Source organism: Rhinatrema bivittatum, chromosome 19, assembly GCF_901001135.1.
Source record: "Rhinatrema bivittatum chromosome 19, aRhiBiv1.1, whole genome shotgun sequence".
Lineage (NCBI taxonomy): Eukaryota > Metazoa > Chordata > Amphibia > Gymnophiona > Rhinatrematidae > Rhinatrema > Rhinatrema bivittatum.
Genome location: NC_042633.1, coordinates 10,454,541 through 10,476,693, shown reverse-complemented (window position 1 = coordinate 10,476,693; position 22,153 = coordinate 10,454,541). Strand labels below are relative to the sequence as shown.

At 43.9% G+C, this 22,153-nt stretch overlaps 1 protein-coding gene across 1 annotated transcript in view; it reads right to left on the bottom strand.

Moving 5' to 3' along the window:
• The window catches only part of LOC115081135 (extracellular calcium-sensing receptor-like), a 47,785-nt gene extending 26,465 nt beyond the window's left edge, over positions 1-21,320 (bottom strand). Inside the window, exons 1-3 of the mRNA XM_029585643.1 lie at positions 21,285-21,320; positions 20,174-21,013; positions 4,191-4,418 (exon numbers count right to left, since the gene is read on the bottom strand). Of these exons, the coding sequence (XP_029441503.1) occupies positions 4,191-4,418; positions 20,174-21,013; positions 21,285-21,320 (1,104 nt within the window). The remainder of the gene's footprint in view (positions 1-4,190; positions 4,419-20,173; positions 21,014-21,284) is intronic.
• Positions 21,321-22,153: the final 833 nt, after the last annotated feature.

The following is a 22,153-nucleotide window of genomic DNA, read 5'->3' as shown; positions in this document are numbered from 1 at the left end:
TAGGAGATGTCCTTTTGTGGATTGCAAACTGATTAAAAGACAGGAAGCAGAGAGTAGGATTAAATGGTCTGTTTTCACAGTGGAAAAAGGTAAACAGTGGAGTTCATCATGGATCTCTATATGGACCGGAGCTTTTTAAAATATTTATAAATGACCTGGAAAGGGGTATGATAAGTGAGATAATCAAATTTGCAGATGACAGAAAATTATTCATAGTAGTTAAATCTCAAGTGGATTGTGATAAATTGCAGGAGGACCTTGTGAGACTGGAAGATTGGGCTTCCAAATGGCAGATGAAATGTAATGTGGACAAGTGCAAGGTGATGCATAGAAGGAAAAATAACCCTTTCTGTAGTTAAACAATGTTTGATTCTATCTTAGGAATTATCACCCAGGAAAGAGATCTAGGCGTCATAGTGGATAATACATTTAAATCGTTGGCTCAATGTGCTGTGGTGGTCAAAAAAGCAAACAAACAGAATGTTAGGAATTATTAGGAAGGGAATGACAAATAAAACAGTGGATGTAATAATGCCTCTGTATCGCTCTATGGTGAGCCTACACCTTGAATACTGTGTGCAATTCTGGTCGCCACATCTCACAAAAGATATAGATGCACTGGAGAAAGTGCAGAGAAGGGCGAGCAAAATGATAAAGGGCATAGAACGGCTCTCCTATGGGGAAAGACTGAAGAAGTTAGGGCTGTTCAGTTTGGAGAAGACTGAGGGGGGATATGATAGAGGTCTTCAAAATCATGAAAGGACTTGAACAGGTTAATGTAAATAGGTTATTTACTCTCAGATAATTGAAGGACTTGGGGGTACTCCATGACTTTAGCAAGTAGCTCATTTAAAACAAATTGAAGAACATTCTTTTTCACTCAGCGCATAGTTAAGCTCTGGAATTCATTGCCAGAGGATGTGGTTACAGCAGTTAGTGTAACTAAGTTTAAAAAAGGTTTGGATACATTCCTAAAGGAAAAATCCATAAAATGCTATTACCGGTAATTAATAAACAATAGTAGTTTGAGATCTATTTAATGTTTGGATACTTGTTAGGTACTTGTGACTTGGATTGACCACTGTTGTAAACAGAATGTTGGTCTTGATGGACCCTTGGTCTGACCCAGTATGGCATATCTTATATTCTTATTTTCTTATCATCAAAGAGAAATGTCTCAGAAAAGACTCAGATGATGGAGTATCAGGAGAAAAAGTCATAGCTTTTGACATACTGGTAAGATTTCTTGCCAGCTGAAAGAGGGCATTATGATTGTATCCAATTTGTCTGATCTGTGTAGAGAAAACATTATTTTTAGCTTCTAAAGTCTTAAGTTTCACAGTTTTAACAACCCTGTTATATTGTAACTTTTGCTTCCTCTGTACTTGTTAAAAGAACAAAGTTATTGCACCCCCCTGTTATTTGTAAACTGGCATGATATGATCGTATCATGAATGCCGGTATAGAAAAGCTTTAAATAAATAAAATAAATAAATAAGTTGATACTCATTTAAGAGCAATCTAAAATTATATGCTCTACTAGATGATGGGGACTTACGCCAAATATGTTCACATTTCCTAAGTGATTTCCTAAGAGCAATAAGAGAAGGGGTTAGCCACAGCTGAGGCTCTCTTTTAGTGACAGTAAAAGGTTTAAGGGAAGCTAATGAATCTAACACTGTGGTTATGGATCCATCTCACCAGGTGATCAAGTCATCCATATTGTCAGACTGAGAAGATGCTAAAATAGACAAACCATCTGCGATCTGAGAATCGTCAATGTGACCATGATGAATCTGAGTTTGAGCATGGCTTAAAATACCAGATATGTCTGTATGGGTAATGAAAAATGTAAATAAAAAGTGATCAGACCAGGGGACTTCCTGAATGGATAATGAGTCCATACAGGGTTGCCTGCTAGAATCATTAAAAAAATCTAATCCAATGAATGCCCTAAACAATGTGTGGGATTCTGAATTAACTGATGCCTGCCAAGTGAATAAAGAATATCCAGAAGTAAAGTGCAATATGACAGAAGAGGAACAGTATATAGAGGCAAATTAAAATCACCCAGATTGATCATATTGTTCAAGTTCAATTTTGCAGCAAGTAATTGCTCAATTGGAGGACAATACGTCAAACTAATGGAAAAACAAATGTTGCATAAAACCAATGTTTTGTAGGGTGATCATCCACTTAACTCTTCAAACTTAGGGTCCAAAATGTCCTTGTAAATAATCAATAAACCTCCTCCTCTACACTTTTTTCTAGGCTATGAAAAGAAGACATAATTAACTGGACAAATATGATTACGTATGGTGGCATCCAAATCAAGTAACCAGTTTTCTGTGATAGAAAAGAAATCTGGTTGTTCCATTGTTAGATCACAAATAATCTGTAATTTTCTCTTGAGAGCATGAACATTAATCAACATAATATCTTCAACAGGAGTTGAAGCAAGAGATTTAGCAGAACCTTAAATATCGATAATATAAGATGGCTGATGAAGCATGAAATGCTGTCTAATACCTGCTAGATCACCATATCACCCTTGTCCAGTGAAAACTGGTATGTTGGATTCTAAGAACTCAGAAGCTTCTGGAATCAGTTGAGTCAGGCACCTTATTGGCACTTACTGCGCATGAAGGAGCGAAAAAGGTGCACCTTTGTCATGCTCCATCATGCATGTGTACCACTGGCATGTGGGACCTCTGGCGTCAAACATAGGTTCTTTATCCCCCCACTAGAATGACATCAGCGAGGGGTGTGACCTCGGGCCAGAGTTGTTTTTAGAGCCAGTGATGGTGGGAACAACATAGAGCCAACCTCATCTCTCTCAATGGAGCCAGCTGCTGGTAAATGGCCCGACAGTCCAGAGAGAGGGGAAACAGCAGAAACAGTAAGTCCTCCAGTGGCATTGACCACCAGTTCTTGACTCCCCCCTGCCAGATGACATCAATGGGGGACATGGCTTCGGGCCAGAGTTGTCATCAGAGCCTGCGTCGGCGGGAACGGTACAGAGCAAATCTCAATGGGCCAGCAGCTGGTAAATGACCCGATAGGCCGCAGAGAAAGGAAACAGCAGAAGCAGTAATTGAAAGACCAGTTGAGCAGCAGCAGTTACTACCTTTAACAAAAGGCATAGGATAACTTTCACAGAGCAGAACTTACTACCCTAAACAAATTGCTGGATAGACTGAATGGAACATTTGGGCCTTTATCTGCCATCAGTTACTATGTTACTATATTACTTCCCTTTCTGTGCTAATGACATTTCTTTATGCAAAAAATTATGTTCTCAGCAATTTCACCAAATTAAGGCTTAAATTTACAAAGCTTTGATTTTTTTATCACGGAAGGAGCCCAATATCAAGAGGAGGCAGCCCCATGATATTTTTCCCCTCCCCAACAAAATATTGCAGCAGTATCACAGTGTTCTTTTGTCTCATAGTAAAAGTCCATGAGATAAAAGAACATGGTTGGGGCCTACTAAACACATGATGGCAGCCCCCAGCACATGGGGCCACTATCACTTTAAAGGGCCATGCGGCATAACACGAACATCCCCCAAAGTATAAAAATGTCCCAGTCCTATACAACACCAGCCTTTAATTAAACTTATCACCCCCAATGGCTGTCCCGTCCCCCCTCCCCCAACCCTCAAACATTTCCCTGGTGGGTTAGTGCCCCCAACCAAACCCACCTGAACCTCTACCTTTAAAAAAGTAATTGGTGGTCAGAGGACAGTACGGGGGGGGGGGGGAGGGGGTTGAATTTAATTGGAAGGGGTTTGGCCAAGGGGGCAGGACATCACAATATGGTGGACTTTATCTTTTACATTTTTTGGGGGGCTGCATCAAATGGCAGCCCTGGAAAGGGCAGGGGATCTAGTAAGACCCACAGTGAATTTTTTATGCTCTTTTTATGCTATTGGGTTGCATGGCCTTTTCATTCTAGAGCAAGAGCATTGGGACCAGCTATTTAATGTGTGTTACAGCCCTATCATGACTTACTAAATGACCCAGTAATAATGCTGCAAAGATGATTCTGACCAACCAGATCTATTCAAGTTAAATATTCACAGATCTGAATCTCGAATCCAACAAGGTCGAAGAACATTCACACCATCACTACATCTGAGTTTTTTTTTCCCAATTTGATTTTTTTTGAAAACACAGGAGCCATCATACCTGTATATATGTTTCACTCCACACAATGGCACTGGTATTGATCTTGATGTCCTGGCCAATAGCTGCTCCAGAGACATAGTGGCCGATGTTTATATAAGAGAAGGAGCCACTTGAAGACAGGTGCCAATTCAGAATGTCATAAGATGCTGGCGGGTTGCCCTTTTGGTCAAAGAATATCTCCCGGCCCATGGTATTCTGGAAATGTACCTTCTGTATATAATGCAGGAGCTGTGCCAAGAGAAGGAGACCCACTTGCATTGATGTTATAGAGTCATCCCAAGCATTTGGTTTCCAGATCAGAATAGATTTACTTTGTGTGGGGCAAGGGGATGGTTGGAACTTGAACTTTTGTAAACCATAGAATTCAGCATGGAGAAGTAGCCTACTGGTTAGAACAAAAGGCTAAGATCCTAAGAAGCAAAGGTTCCAGTTCTGCTTTTCTATCTGAATCGCCTTGGGCAAGTTACTTTACTCTCCTTTTCTTCAGGTATAAAATCGAATTATAAATCCTTTATGACAGTGAAATACCTATTGTACCTGGTTCTAGCTGAGAAGCTCCTGCTATGCTTGGGTTACGGATGGTAGAAGATGTGTAGAGGTGCTTCTCATCGATTGCTCACTATAACAAAAGCTCTTCACTCTTCTATTATCTGGTTTCCTTGAAACACCATGCCAGCCATTGAATTGTTCCAGGTTTTGGTGAAAATCTGTCAACAGCTCTGAAGAGCAATGGATTCCCCTGTGGCTTGTTTGCAGACCCTTAGTGGTGCAGAGTTTGATTCTTCCTATAGGTTCTGGATAAACTGGTTACTTTGCAGGCTGTGATGCTTTGCATTGTACGGCGGAGAAGGCCTCTGAGTGTGGTTTCAAATATAGAACAACTTCTTTGGATAATCCTTATGTTAATTTAACAGAAGGTATCACAACCTACAAAGAAACACTGAAACCTAGAAATTCTTTTAGTATTTTACACATCCTTGCACCATAAAACAGAAATGTTTTGGGAAATATTTACTGTGGCTTTCAAGTTTACCAAACCTTGCAAGACATACTTATTTAAAAATATCTGAAATAAAAATTGTATAGAAACATAGATATGTGACAAGAGAAAAGAGCATATGGCCTTTCTAGTCTTTCTATCCACATCAACTGCTCAACTCCCTCAGAGAATCCTTGAGCTTGTCCCACAATTTCTTAAATTCAGATACTGCTTGTGTCTCCACCATCTCCACTGGAAGGCTGTTCCATGCATCCACCATCCTCTCTATAAAGAAATATTCCCCAAGATTACTCTCCTCATCCCATGATTCCTTGTTCTAGACCCTTCTTTCTGTTGAAAGTGGTCTACCTCCTGTGCATTCATACCCTGGAGGTATTTAAATGTGCATATCATATTTCCCCTATTCTGACTTTCCCCTAGCATATACATTTTTAGATTTTTAAGGCTGCCTCCATATGCTTTTTAAAAAAAAAAAGACCATTGACTATTTTAGTAGCCACCTTCTGGGCAGACTCCATCCTATTTATATTTTTATTTAATTGTTCATTTATTAAAATGTATTTATTGTTTAATACTTGTGACCTAAGCAATGTACAAAATAAAACACTCATATGTTATCAAAAACAAATTCATGCACATTTACAGTCATACAAATGAACAAACAAAACAAATTCTCAATAATGCGGTACTCATTAATCAACTGCATTCCCTCAGGATTGTTTGGCTTCTTGAGGAAGGAAAAAATCACTGGAATAAAATTACTTGCTAATCATGATCAATGATATCTGTACACCTAACTAAACGTCTGCTTAAGAAGGAAACTTTCCAAAGATAATCTAAACATCTTAATACACCTGCTTAGCCATAATTCCACTGGTAGAGAGTTCTAAAAAGAGGTTGCTGTGCTGTCACAGAGAAGGAAGACTCTCAACAGGGCCCTCTTTTTGGAACTGTCTACCAATGGATTTAAAAAAGCGCGTTCGCGTACTTTTGTTTGCGCCTGGTGCGCAAACAAAAGTACGTGAACGCGCTTTTTTTAAAAATCTACCCCACAGTTTGTAGAAATCTGTTTTAGTTGTAGACTTAATTTGGGTGCGAAGTGAAAGGTGATGATCAATCCAGACTCCTAGACTTTTGATCATATTATTAATCAAAAATGTCATGTTCTCCAAAGAAATGGAGGGGTGATGAGTCTTGGAATGTGTCCGCTCAATCAAGAGAAATCCCATTTTTTACATATTAAGTGAGAGTTTATTGTGGTATAGCCATTGTCTGACGGAAGAAATACAAATTTGCAAGTGTTTCATGGTATCATTCCAGGAAGGATGAAGATGAAAAAAGAATTGCAAATTGTCAGCAAGGATTTTATAGCCATTGCGTACACTTGCTAACAATTTAGAGATGGGAGCCAGGTAGATGTTGAACAGTACTGCCAATGATCATTCTTAAACTTAACTTGCTGTGAATGGTTGCTTGAGTAAGATGTGAACTAGTTCAGCACATCTCCTGCTATACACATTCCTGCAAATGATACTGGAGTACGGCATGATCTACGGTATCGAATGTGGAAGAGATGTTGAGTGATACAATTAAAAATTGATGGCCACTATTGAGGCCTCTTCTGAATGTATTAGTCAAGGAAAGTAATAATAGTTCAGTGCACATTGAGCACCTGAAACCAAACTTATACAAGTTCAAAATCTCTTTTTCTTCAATAGAATCTGTCAGTTGCTTCAGGACAACACTTTCAATGATTTTAGAGACAAAAGGCAATGATGAAACAGGTCTATAGTTACTTGGATCAGAGAGATCAAGACCAGGTTTTTTCAGAAGAGGTCTTATTACTGCTTTTTTGAGACTATCAGGAAAATATCCTGAATTCAGAGACATATTGACAATTAGAGTAAGCCTCTTTAACTACCTTAAAGAGAACAATTGAACAATTGCTGGATGGACAGAGGGCATTGTTCATCCCAGAAATTATTTGACCTACTTCTGCCTGTGAAGAATATGAAAAAGTTGTTCAGCTGGGACAAAATGAATCATTGGGCATGAAAACCCATGCAGGGATATTAGAAAAACTTAAACTGAGGATCTCAAGCTTAAGCATAAAATGCCTCAAAAGGATTTCTTCAACAGAAGAGGCCAAAGGAACCATTGGTGCACCCGTGAGATTTTTTGCCAACTGAAAAAGGGCTTCGGGTTATAGCCTATTTGTCTAATCTGCTTTGAATAAAAATTATTTTAGCCTCTAAGGTCTGCATTTGATACTTATTCAGGAGTCTAAAGTTTACAGCAGAACTTGAAAGAGATGCACTAGTGGTGTTCACTTTTTGTAAATAACATTTGAAGGCGCGGTCTGAGAATTATTCAGTATTCAAAATGAAGTCTCACCAGGGACAATATCACCTCCTTTTTTTTGCAAGCCTCCCTATACAGCCAAGTATTTTTTGGGTTTTTGCCATCACCTTATGAAACATAGAAACATAGAAATGACGGCAGAAGAAGACCAAACGGCCCATCCAGTCTGCCCAGCAAGCCACGCAGTTCATCCATTTATTTGTTTATTTATTTTTTAATTTTTTTCCCCACCCTTTTTCTCCCTCCCACCCATCACTATTGGCTTCCAGCATCCTCCGGCCCCAACTCCCTTCCACCCCTCCACCATGCCGAGAGTAGCGCTGTATCCGCATCCCAATGAACATCCAGCTCTAACAGGGGTAGCAACCGCTGCAACAAGCAGGCCACACCCCTGCCCCATACTCTTACCCACCCCTGCTTTGTTTGTTTGTTTCTTGTTTTTGTTTTTTTTGGAGATGGCAGCCCTCCGTGAAGGCGGAACAGCAACCACTGGCCACTGGCATCCCGCTCCGTGAATGCCTCTGTGGCTACTGCCGCTCCGTGCAGTGTTTTGCTGCCTGAAGGTGGAACCCCAACTACTGGCCACTGGCATCCCGCTCCGTGAATGTCTCTGTGGCTACTGCCGCTCTGTGCAGTGTTTTGCTGCATGAAGGTGGAACACCAACTACTGGCCACTGGCATCCCACTCCGTGAATGCCTCTGTGGCTACTGCCGCTCCGTGCAGTGTTTTGCTTCCTTGTTTTGCTGCCTCCTCTTTATTTATGCCCACTAGACTTGATGGATCCACAGTGTTTATCTCACGCCCCTTTGAAGTTGTTCACAGTTTTAGACTTCACCACTTCCTCCGGAAGGGCATTCCAGGCATCCACCACCCTTTCCGTGAAGAAATACTTCCTGACATTGGTTCTTAGTCTTCCTCCCTGGAGCCTCAGCTCGTGACATCTGGTTCTGCTGATTTTTTTCCTACGGAAAAGGTTTGTCGTTGTCTTTGGATCATTAAAGTTTTTTAAGTATCTGAAAGTCTGAATCAAATCACCCCTGCTCCTCCTTTCCTCCAGGGTGTACATATTTAGATTCTTCAATCTCTCCTCGGACGTCATCCGATGAAGATCCTCCACCTTCCTGGTCGACCTTCTCTGTACCGCTTCCATCTTGTCTTTGTCTCTTTGTAGATACGGTCTCCAGAACTGAACATAGTACTCAAGGTGAGGCCTCACCAAGGACCTGTACAAGGGAATAATCACTTCCCTTTTCTTACTCGATATTCCTCTCTCTATGCAGCCCAGCATTCTTCTGGCTTTTGCTATCGCCTTGTCGCATTGTTTCGCACACTTCATATCATTAGACACTACCACCCCAAGGTCCCTCTCCTGCTCTGTGCACATCAGCCTTTCCCCCCCATCGAATACAGTTCATTCGGATTTCCACTCCCCATATGCATGACTTTGCACTTCTTGGCATTGAATCTCAGCTGCCATATCTTCGACCACTCTTCCAGTTTCCTTAGATCCCGTCTCATTCTCTCCACTCCCTCCGGCGTGTCCACTCTGTTGCAGATCTTAGTGTCATCCGCAAAAAGACAAACCTTACCTTCTATCCTGTCCGCAATGTCGCTCACAAAGATATTGAACAGGACCGGTCCCAACACCGATCCTTGCGGTACACCACTTAAAACCGCTCTCTCTTCAGAGAAGGTTCCATTTACCATCACACATTGTCTTCTGTCCGTCAACCAATTTGCAATCCAGGTCACCACCTCGGCACTCACTCCTAAGCTTCTCGTTTTATTCACCAGTCTCCTGTGCGGAACCGTATCAAAAGCTTTGCTGAAATCCAAGTATATGACATCGAGTGCTCTTCCTTGATCCAATTCCTTGGTTACCCAGTCAAAAAAGTCAATCAGATTTGTCTGACAGGATCTTCCCCTGGTGAATCCATGTTGCCTCTGGTCCATCAATTCTCCGGACTGTAGATAGTTCACTATTCTCTCTTTCAGCAGTGACTCCATTACTTTTCCCACCACCGAAGTGAGGCTAACTGGTCTGTAGTTGCCAGCCTCCTCCCTGTTCCCACTCTTGTGAAGCGGGACCACCACCGCTCTTCTCCAATCACTCGGCACCACTCCCGTTTCTAGGGATCTATTGAACAGGTCACACAGCGGACCCACCAGAACATCTCTGAGCTCCCTCAATATCCTTGGATGAATCCCATCAGGCCCCATGGCTTTGTCCACTTTCAGGTTCTTTTGCTCTTCCCACACATTTTCTACTGTAAAAGGATTTTCATCTATTCCACTTCCCTCCAGTTTCTTGTTGTGTAGAGATGGTCTTTCTCCAGGGTCTTCTTTAGTGAACACAGAGCTGAAGTATTCGTTTAATATTTCTGCCATTTCTTCGTCTCTCTCCACACATTGATCATTACCACCTTTCAATTTCACTATACCACTTTGGACCTTTCTCTTTTCGCTGATGTATCTGAAAAATGTTTTGTCACCATTTTTTTATCTCCTTGGCAATCCTCTCTTCTGCTTGACTTTTTGCCAACTTGATTAATTTCTTTGTCTCCCTCAGTTGATACAAATATTCTTCTTTGTGCTCCTCCCTTTGGGATCTTTTATATTTCTTGAATGCTGTTCTTTTAGCTTTAATTTTGTCAGCCACCTCCTTTGAGAACCAGATAGGTTTCAGTTTTCTTTTGCTTTTCTTTACATTTCTAACATATAGAGCAGTTGCCTTGGTGATTGATCCTTTTAGATTGGTCCACTGCTGATCCACATCTCTCTCGTTCTCCCATCCTTTAAGTTCTTCCTCCAGGTACTTCCCCATTTCCTCAAAGTCTGTGTTTTTGAACTGTAAAACTCGGGTCTTTGTGGTTCTTTTCCCTATTCTTTTAGTGATATTAAACCATACTGTTTGATGATCACTGGTGCTGAGGTGGGCACCCACCTGGACATCAGAGACCTTATCTGCATTAGTGAGCACTAAGTTGAGTATTGCTCCTTCTCTCGTGGGTTCCAACACCATTTGTTTGAACAAAGATACTTGCATGGCATCCACTATTGCTCTACTATTTTTAGTTTCTGCAGATGGGATTTTCCAGTCTACATCTGGCATATTAAAGTCACCCACGATCACCACTTCTCCCTTCTTACCTATCTTATGAATGTCTTCAACCAGATCTCTGTCCAGCTCTTCCTTTTGGTTTGGAGGCCTGTAAACCACTCCAATATAAATGGACGCTCCGTCATCTTTTTTTAGGTCGACCCATAGAGCTTCTTCCTTACCCCAACTTCCTTGCAGCTCAGATGCTTGGATGTTGTTTCTGACATAAAGAGCCACACCTCCCCCTTTTCTATCCTCCCTGTCCTTCCTTATCAAGTTGTAGCCTGGTATTGTTGTATCCCATTCATGATATTCTGTGAACCATGTTTCTGTGATAGCAACAATGTCCAATTCTGCCTCAGTCATTAGGGCCTGCAGATCTGGGATTTTATTTCCCAAACTATGAGCATTTGTGGTCATAGCCTTCCAGGTACTCTCTTAAGGTTATTGCTTTTCCTGGACTCCTTATGAGACTTTAGTTGAGATTTGTTATTCACTTCACTCTTTCTTTTTGCAGTTGTGCCACTGTAGACAGAGTTATCCATCTCAATTAGATTTTTCTTTTGGTTATGGATCTTGAAATTCTGCATGCAATGTGTTTTTTCTCTCTTTTCTGGTAACACTTCAATATTATTCTCAAGAACTTCTTCAGTTCTTCAGTTCTTCAGCTGAGGAGCTGGCCATCTTCTTCAGTAACAAAATTTCCAACCTGCAATCTCAACTAAAAACGAATACCCTAGCCCCACCCAGCACATTCCGCCATCACTGCAATGACATGGCTATACAAGCCTTCGAACCCATTGCAATATCAGAGACCAAGTTAGTATTGAAGAGAATGAAACCATCATCCCACCCATTTGACCAGATCCCTCCCAAACTACTGCTGCTAATTCCAGATACCATCTCCAAAACCCTAACTGACATTATCAATTGTTCCTTAGCCCAAGGAATTTATCCAGACGACCTGAAAGTTGCTTCTATCAAACCCCTATTAAAAAAACCGAACCTTAATCCTAAAGATCCATCCAACTTCCGCCCAATATCCAACCTTCCTTTTATAGCCAAGGTTACAGAAAAATTAGTCAACACCAGATTATCAGAATACCTCGAAGACAACAACATATTATTCCCCACTCAATACGGCTTCCGAAAATCTTTAAGTACAGAATCACTTCTCATATCTCTGACAGATTACCTCATCATGGGCCTCGATAAAGGTCACGCCTACTTGCTGATACTCCTCGACCTATCGGCGGCCTTTGACACCGTGAATCACTCCCTTCTCCTAAATCAACTAGCGAACATCGGAATTACAGGCTCTGCTCTTGCCTGGTTCAAATCATTCTTGGGAAACAGAGGATATAAAGTCAAAATACATAACAAAGAATCACAGTTTTACCCTTCTTCGCTAGGTGTTCCACAGGGCTCCTCTCTCTCCCCCACGCTCTTTAACATTTACCTCCTACCCCTATGTCAACTATTAACTAATCTTAACCTCAAATACTTTCTATACGCAGATGACATCCAGATTGTCATCCCTATCAAAGAATCCCTTACAAAAACTATCAAATCTGGGAAAACTGTCTTCAAAATATTGACAACCTCCTCTCCAGCCTAAATCTAATCTTAAATTCCGCTAAAACCGAAGTCCTCATAATTTCCCCTGAAAACAGTAACCTCACCTCAAATCCTCCAACCGGCTTTCAAACTTCACATGTAAGAGACCTAGGAGCCATTATCGACAATCGGCTAAATCTAAAATCTTTTATTAATCAAACCACGAAGGACTGCTTTTATAAATTACACGTCTTAAAAAGAATCAAACCACTTTTCCATTTCCACGATTACAGAACAGTTTTGCAATCAATAATCTTCTCTAAGTTAGATTATTGCAATTCTATTCTATTAGGTCTCCCGTCTTCTCATACTAAACCTCTTCAGATGGTTCAGAACACGGCGGCCAGAATTTTGACAAACACAAGAAGAAGAGACCACATATCTCCGATTCTCAAAGACTTACATTGGCTGCCAGTGCACTATAGAATCTTATATAAATCCATTACTACCATCTACAAAGCATTCCATCAACTCTCTCCGCTTAACCTCCAAATCCCATTTAAAAAACATACCTCCATCAGACCTATCAGAGAGTCCTACAGAGACTCATTACAGGCGCCTCCTGCAAAAACCTTTAACCATAGGACTCTCAGAGACAGGGCTTTCTCTACAGCAGGACCTACCTTGTGGAATTCTATACCACCAGAACTGAGACAGGAACCTTGCCTCCCCACTTTCAGAAAAAGACTTAAAACCTGGCTATTCTTGAAAGCCTTTCCAGACACCAACTGAACCCACTCTCAACTTAAGCAACTAAGAACTCCCGTCAGAGTAATCAACAACCTTTGACAACTCAATAATGTTCTCTCTTTTTTAATGAGGCAGGTTTATTTACCTTGGTTCTATTTACCTTGGTCTTTCTTTTGTTATCTCAGTGTTAATCTCTCTTTTGCCTTCTCTTCATTCCAAGTTGCATTTTATCCCTGTTTTATTGTAACTGCTACCTTATTCTTCTATCACATGTTAATGTTTTTAAGTTATTAAGTATTTATTCTGTTGTCACACCTTGTTATTTGTAAACCGGCATGATGCGACTCCCATCGCGAATGCCGGTATATAAGAAATTTAAATAAATAAATAAAAATAAATAAATATAGAGAAGGCTTTTTGTTCTTTTTGAATTTGATACATTGTGTGTCTCCTCATCACAGGTCTAATTCTACCAGAGCCCACTGTATTCCTGGATTTTAAAGAATTTCTTAATGACCTGTTTGAGTGGGGGGGTGTACCTGTTGGCTGCCCCTCTGTTAAGAATGGGTGACTGTGGGTCCTACCTGAGCCTAATGAATCTCCTTTTCTTGACTCCTGGTTTTTCTGTGATATTGGGGAATTATTTTCTGAGTAATGCAATGTGGGTGTAATACTTTTAATTGAAGCTAATTGATCTTTAATCTCAGTCAGCTCATTTTTCAAAGTTAAGAAAAAAAAAAAAAACCCCAAAAAAAGCTCTCCATCTTTTAATCTATTAAATTCTCTCTCTTTTGGAGTTAGCTGGCACAAATAATCTGTTCAAACTTAAAATTGGGGCATAAAGACTGTTTTTTAAAACAATTGACCAAAAAGGAAAGACAACCGTCTAGAAGTGACGTAATCTAAATGGATTGGGTGTGTCTCAGACCTTGGGGAAGGTAAACTTAGAGCAGGAGAGCCATTGTGGACCAGTGCACACGCTGGAGGGATTTATCTTGGTGGAAGTGAATATTGCATTGTGAAATCTGCATTGTGGCTAAGTATTTTTGCTAAGTATTTTTGCTTATTACTTTCAAGTTGTGTAGAAAGCTTCTGTGATTAACTCCTGTCTGTGTTTTAATTTTCTTTATAGTCTGTGTTCATTTCTTTATAGTAAGATATTATTCTAGTAAGTTAATTTGCTGTTTGCTGCATAAAGTTAAGAAAAAAAACAACAACCCCCCCCCCCAAAAAAAAAGCTCTCCAGCTTTTAATCTGTTAAATTCTCTCTCTTTTGGAGTTAGCTGGCACAAATAATCTGTTCAAACTTAAAATTGGGGCATAAAGACTGTTTTTTAAAACAATTGACCAAAAAGGAAAGACAACAGTCCAGAAGTGCCCTGCTTTACCCAGCTTGTCCCAGGCTAAACTGTTTGACTCCCTCCCACCCTACCCCTGGGGCTTGTTTTCTAATAAAGACTTCCTAACTTAACATTGGCAGCAAAATAAATTAGTACATTGGTAACAGTCAAGGAAATACAAATCACAAATTACCAAGATGAGGACTATCCAATGTAACTGCTGTGGAGCCTTTATTCTGAGGGAAAGCATCTGGAAACTTAGAGCTTGCCCAATTTGTGCACAACTCTCTTCCTTGAAAAAATCCACTGTAAAATCTTCAGGTATGATCATCTGCAGATCCTGCTCTTGTTTCATGTATGGAAGAATTTCTTCCCCTTCTTGTTGTGGCTCCCGGCCACGGCAGGCCTCGGCTGGTCCCCCCTACCTTTCCTGCTGCCAGTCACCGCCACAGTCCGGCGCGGCACCATCCTCCTCCGTCCAGCGGAGCTCTCCCTAAGCAGGTGCGTGCCGGAGACTCCGTCCTTTAAAGGGGCCGCGGCGGGAAACCACAGCCCGGCCCCAATGGAGGACGTCACTCCGGAGGGGTATTTAAACCCCACAGCAGTCTCCAACTCTTTGCCTTTGCAACAGGTCGTCTCCTCGGAGTGCTAGTTGCTGTTCCTGACGTCTCTCATTCCTGTTCCTGCCTTGATCCTGATCCTGGTTCCGTTCCTGCTTCTGCTCCAGTCCTTGTGTTCCTGAGTCTTGTCCTGGCGTTCCAGTTCCTGCCTTCCTGCCCATGCCTTTTTTCCTGTCTCTGGTCTTCTCCTCGTCCTCCAGTTCCTGTGAACCCTTCCTCAGCCTGATCTCCTGGTTTGACCTCGGCTTGCCTTCTCATCTCTGCTCATCTGCTGCCCTACTCGACCCTTGGCCTGGTACTTCGTTCTTGCTTGTTTGCTGCCTGCCCTTGATCTTTGGATTGGACTCCGTTCCGCACCTTTGCTGCCTGCCCTGACCCAGATCCCTGGCCCTTTCTTCATCCTCAACTTCACCGTCTTCTACGAGGCACCCGCACCTAAGTCCTGCCAGCCCCGGCACCCAAGGGCTCAACCTGCGGGGAACAAGGGCTGGTATAGTTGAAGCTCCTGCCGGGTTGTCTTCACCAGCTCCACCTGCCAGAGATGAGGTCCTCTGTGGGCAATCCCTCAGTGGTTACATCATCACTCGTCCCGATCCAAGGGTTCACAACCATAACAGTTTGCAAAGGTCATGGACCCGGTGGACTTGTCCGGTCTTCAGGCCATTCCGGTCTTGGCCTAACGTTTGCAGCAGCAGCAGCAATGCCTCGAAGTTTTCTCCACTACAGTGGAGCTCTTAACTAATCGCCTGGAGCCCGCTTCTGGGTCCGGGGCTGCTGCCCTTCCCCCGGTGATTCCCGCCTCACTGTCTCCATTGTTATATTTGCCAGCTCCACCTCGTTACACTGGGGATCCTTTTTGAACCACTGTTTTATGAGGGTCTCCCTCCAACCCATGCAGTTCCCAACTGATCAGGTCAAGACCACATACATCCTGTCCCTTCTGGATGGCAAGGCCCTGGCCTAGGCCTCTCCGCTGTGGGAACGCAGGGATTCTGTTCTTGGAGACCTGCCCCGGTTCATCCAAACCTTCCGTCAGGTGTTTGATGAGCCCGGTCACCAGTCCACTGCCACATCTGACCTGCTCCATCTCCGCCAGGGTTCCCATTCGTTGGCCGAATATGCGGTGGAGTTTCGCACCCTGGCTTCCGAACTGGGCATTCTCGAAGGGCTGTCCTCACGTATAAAGGATGAACTGGCTGCTCGAGAACTTCCAGAGGAACTGGAGGCACTCATCGACCTGGTGGGTCGGATTGACCGGCGACTTCAGCAGCGCATGAAGGAACTGAAACCGGCTCATCGAGCGGTTCCTTTGACACCAACCTTATCTCACCCCTTGGTCTCCCCAGCGGCTCCTGAGACTGCCGGAACACGGGGAGGAGCCCATGCAGCTGGGCCAAAGCCGTTTAACCGTGGATGAGAAGCAGCGCCACAGGTCCCTTGGACTTTGCCTGTACTGCAGAAGCAAGGGTCACCTGTTGGCCCAATGTCCTGAGCGTCCGGGAAACTCTCGGGCCTAGGTGTCATCGGGGGGCTGACCCTAGGCTGCATCAATCCCGCTCGCTCCCCAATGCACGGTTCCGGTGACACTCCAGTTTCCCGGAGGATCCTTTACAACTCTGACCTTCATTGACTCCGGGGCCGGAGGGAACTTCATTCTGGCCGAACTGGTACACCAACTGCAACTTCCAGTGATGCATCGTACCCCACCATTACTGGTTTCTTCCATCCAGGGTGATCCGCTTCCTGGTCGAGTCACTCTCTGCACAGCTCATCCAGGAGAAAGCCATTCACCCAGTGGTACTAGGTCTTCCTTGGTTGCAAAAACACTCACCTACTATCGACTGGAAGACTCTACAAATCACTGCCTGGGAGCCCGACTGCTTTACTTCCTGCCTACAACAGATGCCCCAACCTCAGCTCCTACTTGCAGTTACTGCCCTTCCTCTACCTCCACAATACACCGACTACTCTGACATGTTCTCCAAAGAGGAGGCAGAGACTCTTCCAGAGCATCGCCCTTTCCATTGTGCCATCGACTTCCTGCCCAACACAGTTCCACCCCGTGGATGGGTGTATCCGCTTTCTCTGCCTGAGACACAAGCAATGTCCCAATACATTAAGGAAAACCTTGACAGGGGGTTCATTCGCCCCTCCACTTCACCACTCGGCGCTGGATTCTTCTTTGCATTGACTACCGGGGACTCAGTGCTATCACTCGCAAAGATCGCTACCCACTCCCACTGTTTCCGGAACTCTTGGACCGTCTCCAAGGAGCCAGAGTTTTTACAAAATTGGACCTTTGTGGGGCCTACAATCTGGTGCAAATAAAGCCTGGGGACAAGTGGAAAACTGCTTTCAATACGCGCGACGGTCATTACGAATACCTAGTAATGCCTTTTGGACTGTATAACGTGCCAGCGGTTTTCCAAAACCTAATTAATGAAGTATTTAGGGACATGCTCCATAAGGGAGTAATATTCGATCTTGATTACGTCTTAATCTACTCTAAGGACAAGGCTACGCATCGTACCGACGTCCGTCAGGTTCTCCAGTGCTTAAGAGAACACCGCCTGTTTGTGAAACTTGAAAAATCCCTCTTCGAACAGGAGTCCTTGCCCTTCTTGGGCTTTATTGTTTCCACCTCCGGCTTCTGAATGGACCCAGACAAGCTAATCAGCATCTGGGAGTGGCCGCAACTGGTGGGACTTCGTTCATTGCAGCTGTTCCTTGGCTTCGCCAACTTTTACAGGAATTTCACCCTCGATATTCCCATATCATGGCACTACTTACAGCCCTAACTAGGAAGGGTTCTGACACCAGGCATTGGCCTGCTGAGGCTGTCCAAGCCTTCAAAGAACTTAAGAGGTCATTCTTGCAAGAGCCCTGTCTACACCACCCAGACCCGGCTCGCCCGTTCATTGTGGAGGTAGAAGCTTCCGACATAGCCGTGGGGGCGTTCCTCAGACAGCACTCCAGTCAAGGGGCTTTACTCCCCTGCTCCTTCTTCTCCCGCAAATTTTCTTCTGCAGAAAAGAACTATGGAATCAGAGATAAAGAATAATTGGCCATAAATATGGCTTTTGAAGAATGGAGACAATGGTTGGAAGGGGCGCAACACCCCGTCATGGTCTACACTGACCATAAGAATTTGTAGTACCTTAGCAAAGCACAACACCTGAACCCACGCCAGGCCCACTGGTCCCTTTTCTTCAGCCGGTTAAATTTTGTACTGTGCTACCGCCCCGCAACAAAAAGTACCTGGGCAGATTCCCTGTCTAGACTCCATGATGCAGAAGATACATCGGACCTACCTCGCTATATTTTGGACCCTACCAAAATCCTACTGGCCACCACCAACACCATACCTCAAGGGAAGACCGTGGTCCCACTCTGCCTTCGACCCAAGGTACTAACTTGGGCTCATGATTATCTCACGGCTGGACACCCAGGCTGGACACAAACCTTGGAACTGTTGTCCCGATACTATTGGTGGCCCCGTATGGCCCAGGATGTTCGTGCCTATGTCCAGGGGCGGATTGGCCTATCGGGCATCGGGCTTCCCCCGGTGGGCCAGTCGCTCTAGTCACGTGGTCTGCCGAGCATGGCTGTGACAGAGCCGTGCTCAGCAGACCACGTGGTATCTCCTAGGCCGGCCTGGGCAGCGAATCCCCGGGTCAGTCATCATCGGGAGTCTGCCCCTGCCTATGTCAGTTCCTGCTTGACTTGTGTGCAACAAAAGCCACTGCTCGGTCAGCCATGGGGACTCCTATAGCCTCTTCCAGCTCCTCGGGAACCGTGGACCCACATCTCCATGGACTTCGTGGTAGACCTGCCTTCCTTCTCCGCCAACTAGGTGATACAGGTAGTAGTCAACAGGTTCTCCAAAATGGCACATTTTGTGCCTCTACCCAAGCTTCCATCGGCTCCTGAATTGGCACGACTATTTACCCTACATATCTTCCATCTACACGGCCTCCCCCTGCACATCGCGTCTGATCGTGGTCCCCAATTCACGGCCAAGTACTGGCATGCTCTGTGTAAAATATTTGGTGTGCATTTGGACTTCACTACAGCCTTTCACCCTCAAGGGAATGGGCAAGCCAAATGGATTAACTGGGAGTTGAAGACCTTCCTCCGCTTTTTCGTAGGGAGCCACCATGATGATTGGTCCACACTATTGCCATGGGCAGAATTTTCACACAATTCACATGTACACTCCGCTACTGGAACATCTCCCTTCCAAGTTGTTTAAGGCAAGTGTCCAAGGCCTCCCTTGCCCTTGCCTCTCTCTGTACCTTCTCCAGTAGCCCAGCTCATGGCCAAACAGCTTCAAGACCTATGGGAGACTACCAACACTAACCTCCTGAAAGCTGCCAATTCAACCAAATGTGCATCCGATAAGTGCCATCACCCTGCAACTCTCTTTAACCCAGGGGACCGGGTTTGGCTCAGCACCCGCCACATTCACCTTCGGGTTCCATCAATGAGTCTGGCACCTAGGTACATTGGACCATTCTCTGTCAGTGAACGTCTGGGCCCAGTGACCTATTGCCTGTGGCTTCCCACCAGTCTCCGGATACATAATTCCTTTCATGTATCCCTATTAAAGCCTTTGGTACTCTTTCCTTTATACGCTGCTCCACCCAAACCTCCAGAGGTTGTCTCTGAAGATGACCCTGTCTACCAGGTCCGGGACATTCTGGATGTCCATAGAAACCACAGGCACTGGGAATATTTGATCTCCTGGGAAGGCTTTGGTTCTGAAGAGAACTCGTGGAAACCATCGTCCAATATCTTGGATAAATCCTTACTCCAGCACTTCCATTGCACACAACCCGGCAAGCCATGTCTTTCTGTGAGGGGGCGTAAGGGTGGGGGTGGGGGGGTACCGTTGCGGCTCCCGGCCATGGCAGGCCTCAGCCGGTCCCCCCTACCTTGGGGAAGATGTTAGTCACAGGCATAGCTAGGCCACAATCACTTATGAGAATGTTGACTAGAACCAGTTCACAGACTTATTTCGATGGAACATCATTAGTAACTGAGTATGAACTCCCTTTACAACTATCCTTTGTTGCCTCCCACTGAACTGGTTTTTAACCAAGTAGCTTTAAGGCACTCAGTTTGTTTATAAGTCAACTCTGCAGAACCGTTTCAAAAGCCTTACTGAAATCTAAGTTCACTACATCTACCTCTCTCCTCTGATCCAACTCTCTAGTCACCCAGTCAAGGAAATTGAACAATTTTTGGCACATACCTGCCAGGGTGCAAATTGTTTGATGTTCCCACATGAACCATTGAAGAATGGTCCTTTTCCAGGTTCACAGGAATGCATGGCATGCAGGGCATAGGCCACCACATACACAGCATTATAAGCATTATACACGAATCTTAGACTTGTCATATCAAAAAACTGGATATCAAGAGTCCTCAAGTCTTCTCTTCCTGTGCAGAATTTCATTTCTTTGCTTTGTTCTTGAAGAGTGACCACATCTATGTTGGGGTCAACCCATCTGCAGCCAAAGGCTTCTTCCCAAAACCAGCCAACAAATATATCTGCTGTAGTTTTGAAAGGATGAAGGTCATAGAGGTACTCTTTGAACCTTGGAATATTGCCTTTGGGGACAGAGAGTGCAATGGTTCCTTTAAGAGTTTTTAAGAACTCCTTTTTGCTAAATATTGCATAGTCAGCCCAGCCATCTGTAGCAATCCAGACTTTCCCAGATAATTCACTCTTTGCAATTGCCAGCATCACTGGATAAAGGTTGTTGGCAGTGGAAAAGACCACAATGACCCTTGTGGTTGTCTTCTTCACCACTTCCAAGATACGCTGGATCTTCTCTGGAGAGTAAAACAGGGGGATGGTTTCATAGAAGGCTATGCAGACCCCAGCCTTGACCAGCTCCTCTTTCAGCATTTGGGTCCCTATCTGTCCATAGTCATTGTCCTCAGCGAGGATGCCAACCCATGTCCAACTGAAGAAGGTGATCACCCGGGCGATGCCCAAAGACTGGAACTCATCACTTGGAGTAGTGCGGAGGAAAGAGGGAAATCGACTCTTATCACTCAGATCGGCTACAGAAGAGGCATAGCTGATCTGGAAGAAATGAACATATAACATTAGATTTTTCCCCTTAATAGATATTTTTGAAAGACAGCATGACCTAGATTTTCCTTTTTATTGAAGATTAGCTCAAATGATCAGCCTCTTAACCCCCACCCACTCTCTCCTTATTGAAGATGGAGATATTCCATATAATCATGTCTTCAATATAGCTTCTGCAGGATGCCAAAATATGCTTTGAAATAGTCTTTAGAACTCACTAAACCCAAAGGATATTCCTGACTTCAGTATTACTCATTCATACCTGTGTATGCTTATAGACACCCAGCAGCTGAGCCATGGTTATGGACATCCGAGACTTGTCATCTCCAATCACTGCAGCTAATGGAGACATCCCCCTGTAGGCATAATTTGGGATGGGGTCTTCATGCCCACTGAGTTGCCACATTGTGCCTTGCAGGGATCTGAACTGTGTATCGCAGGAATCATATATCCAGAACCCCAAGGTGATGTTGGGCAGTAAGAAATCATTTCTGTTAATTTCCTCTGTGGCAAACACCATTGCTTGCACATGCTGGTAAAAATTTAATTGTAGGCTAAAAATAAACAAAGAGTTATAATTGCACATCTAAGGACAGGAAATGTGTCAATTTCATAAATAGCCAATGTCTGTAGTTAGATAGATGGATATATAGACATTGTTGAGCCAATAGATAAATAGACAGATAGACAGTTCCTGGCTCCGAATGATTCAAAGATTAAGGCCTTTTAAGGAGAAATGTGATCTTACATTTCTAACTTTTGCTCTTGAATCACTCACATAGTCTTGTAATTCTCTGTAAATAGGAATATCTGGAACTTCTCTGAAGAGGATGTGGATTTTACAGAATACCTGCAGCTCATGTAAATGTTGGAATTTCACAATTTGAACATTACAAGAACTCCACTGTGAGGTGTCTGTGGATCCTTGGGCTGAGGTGAGATTGGCTCTACCTGCAAGGAGGAGCCCTGCAGGTTCTCACCAGCAGCAGGCAGATCCAGATGAAACAGAGACCAGTCAGGAGCTTCACCTTTACCAGCCCACATTCCCCTTGAGTTGAACATTTGGGTGCTGGTGACGGAAGGATGTAAGTGAGGGTCTCTGCTGATGACTGGAGACGTGGTCTGAGGCCA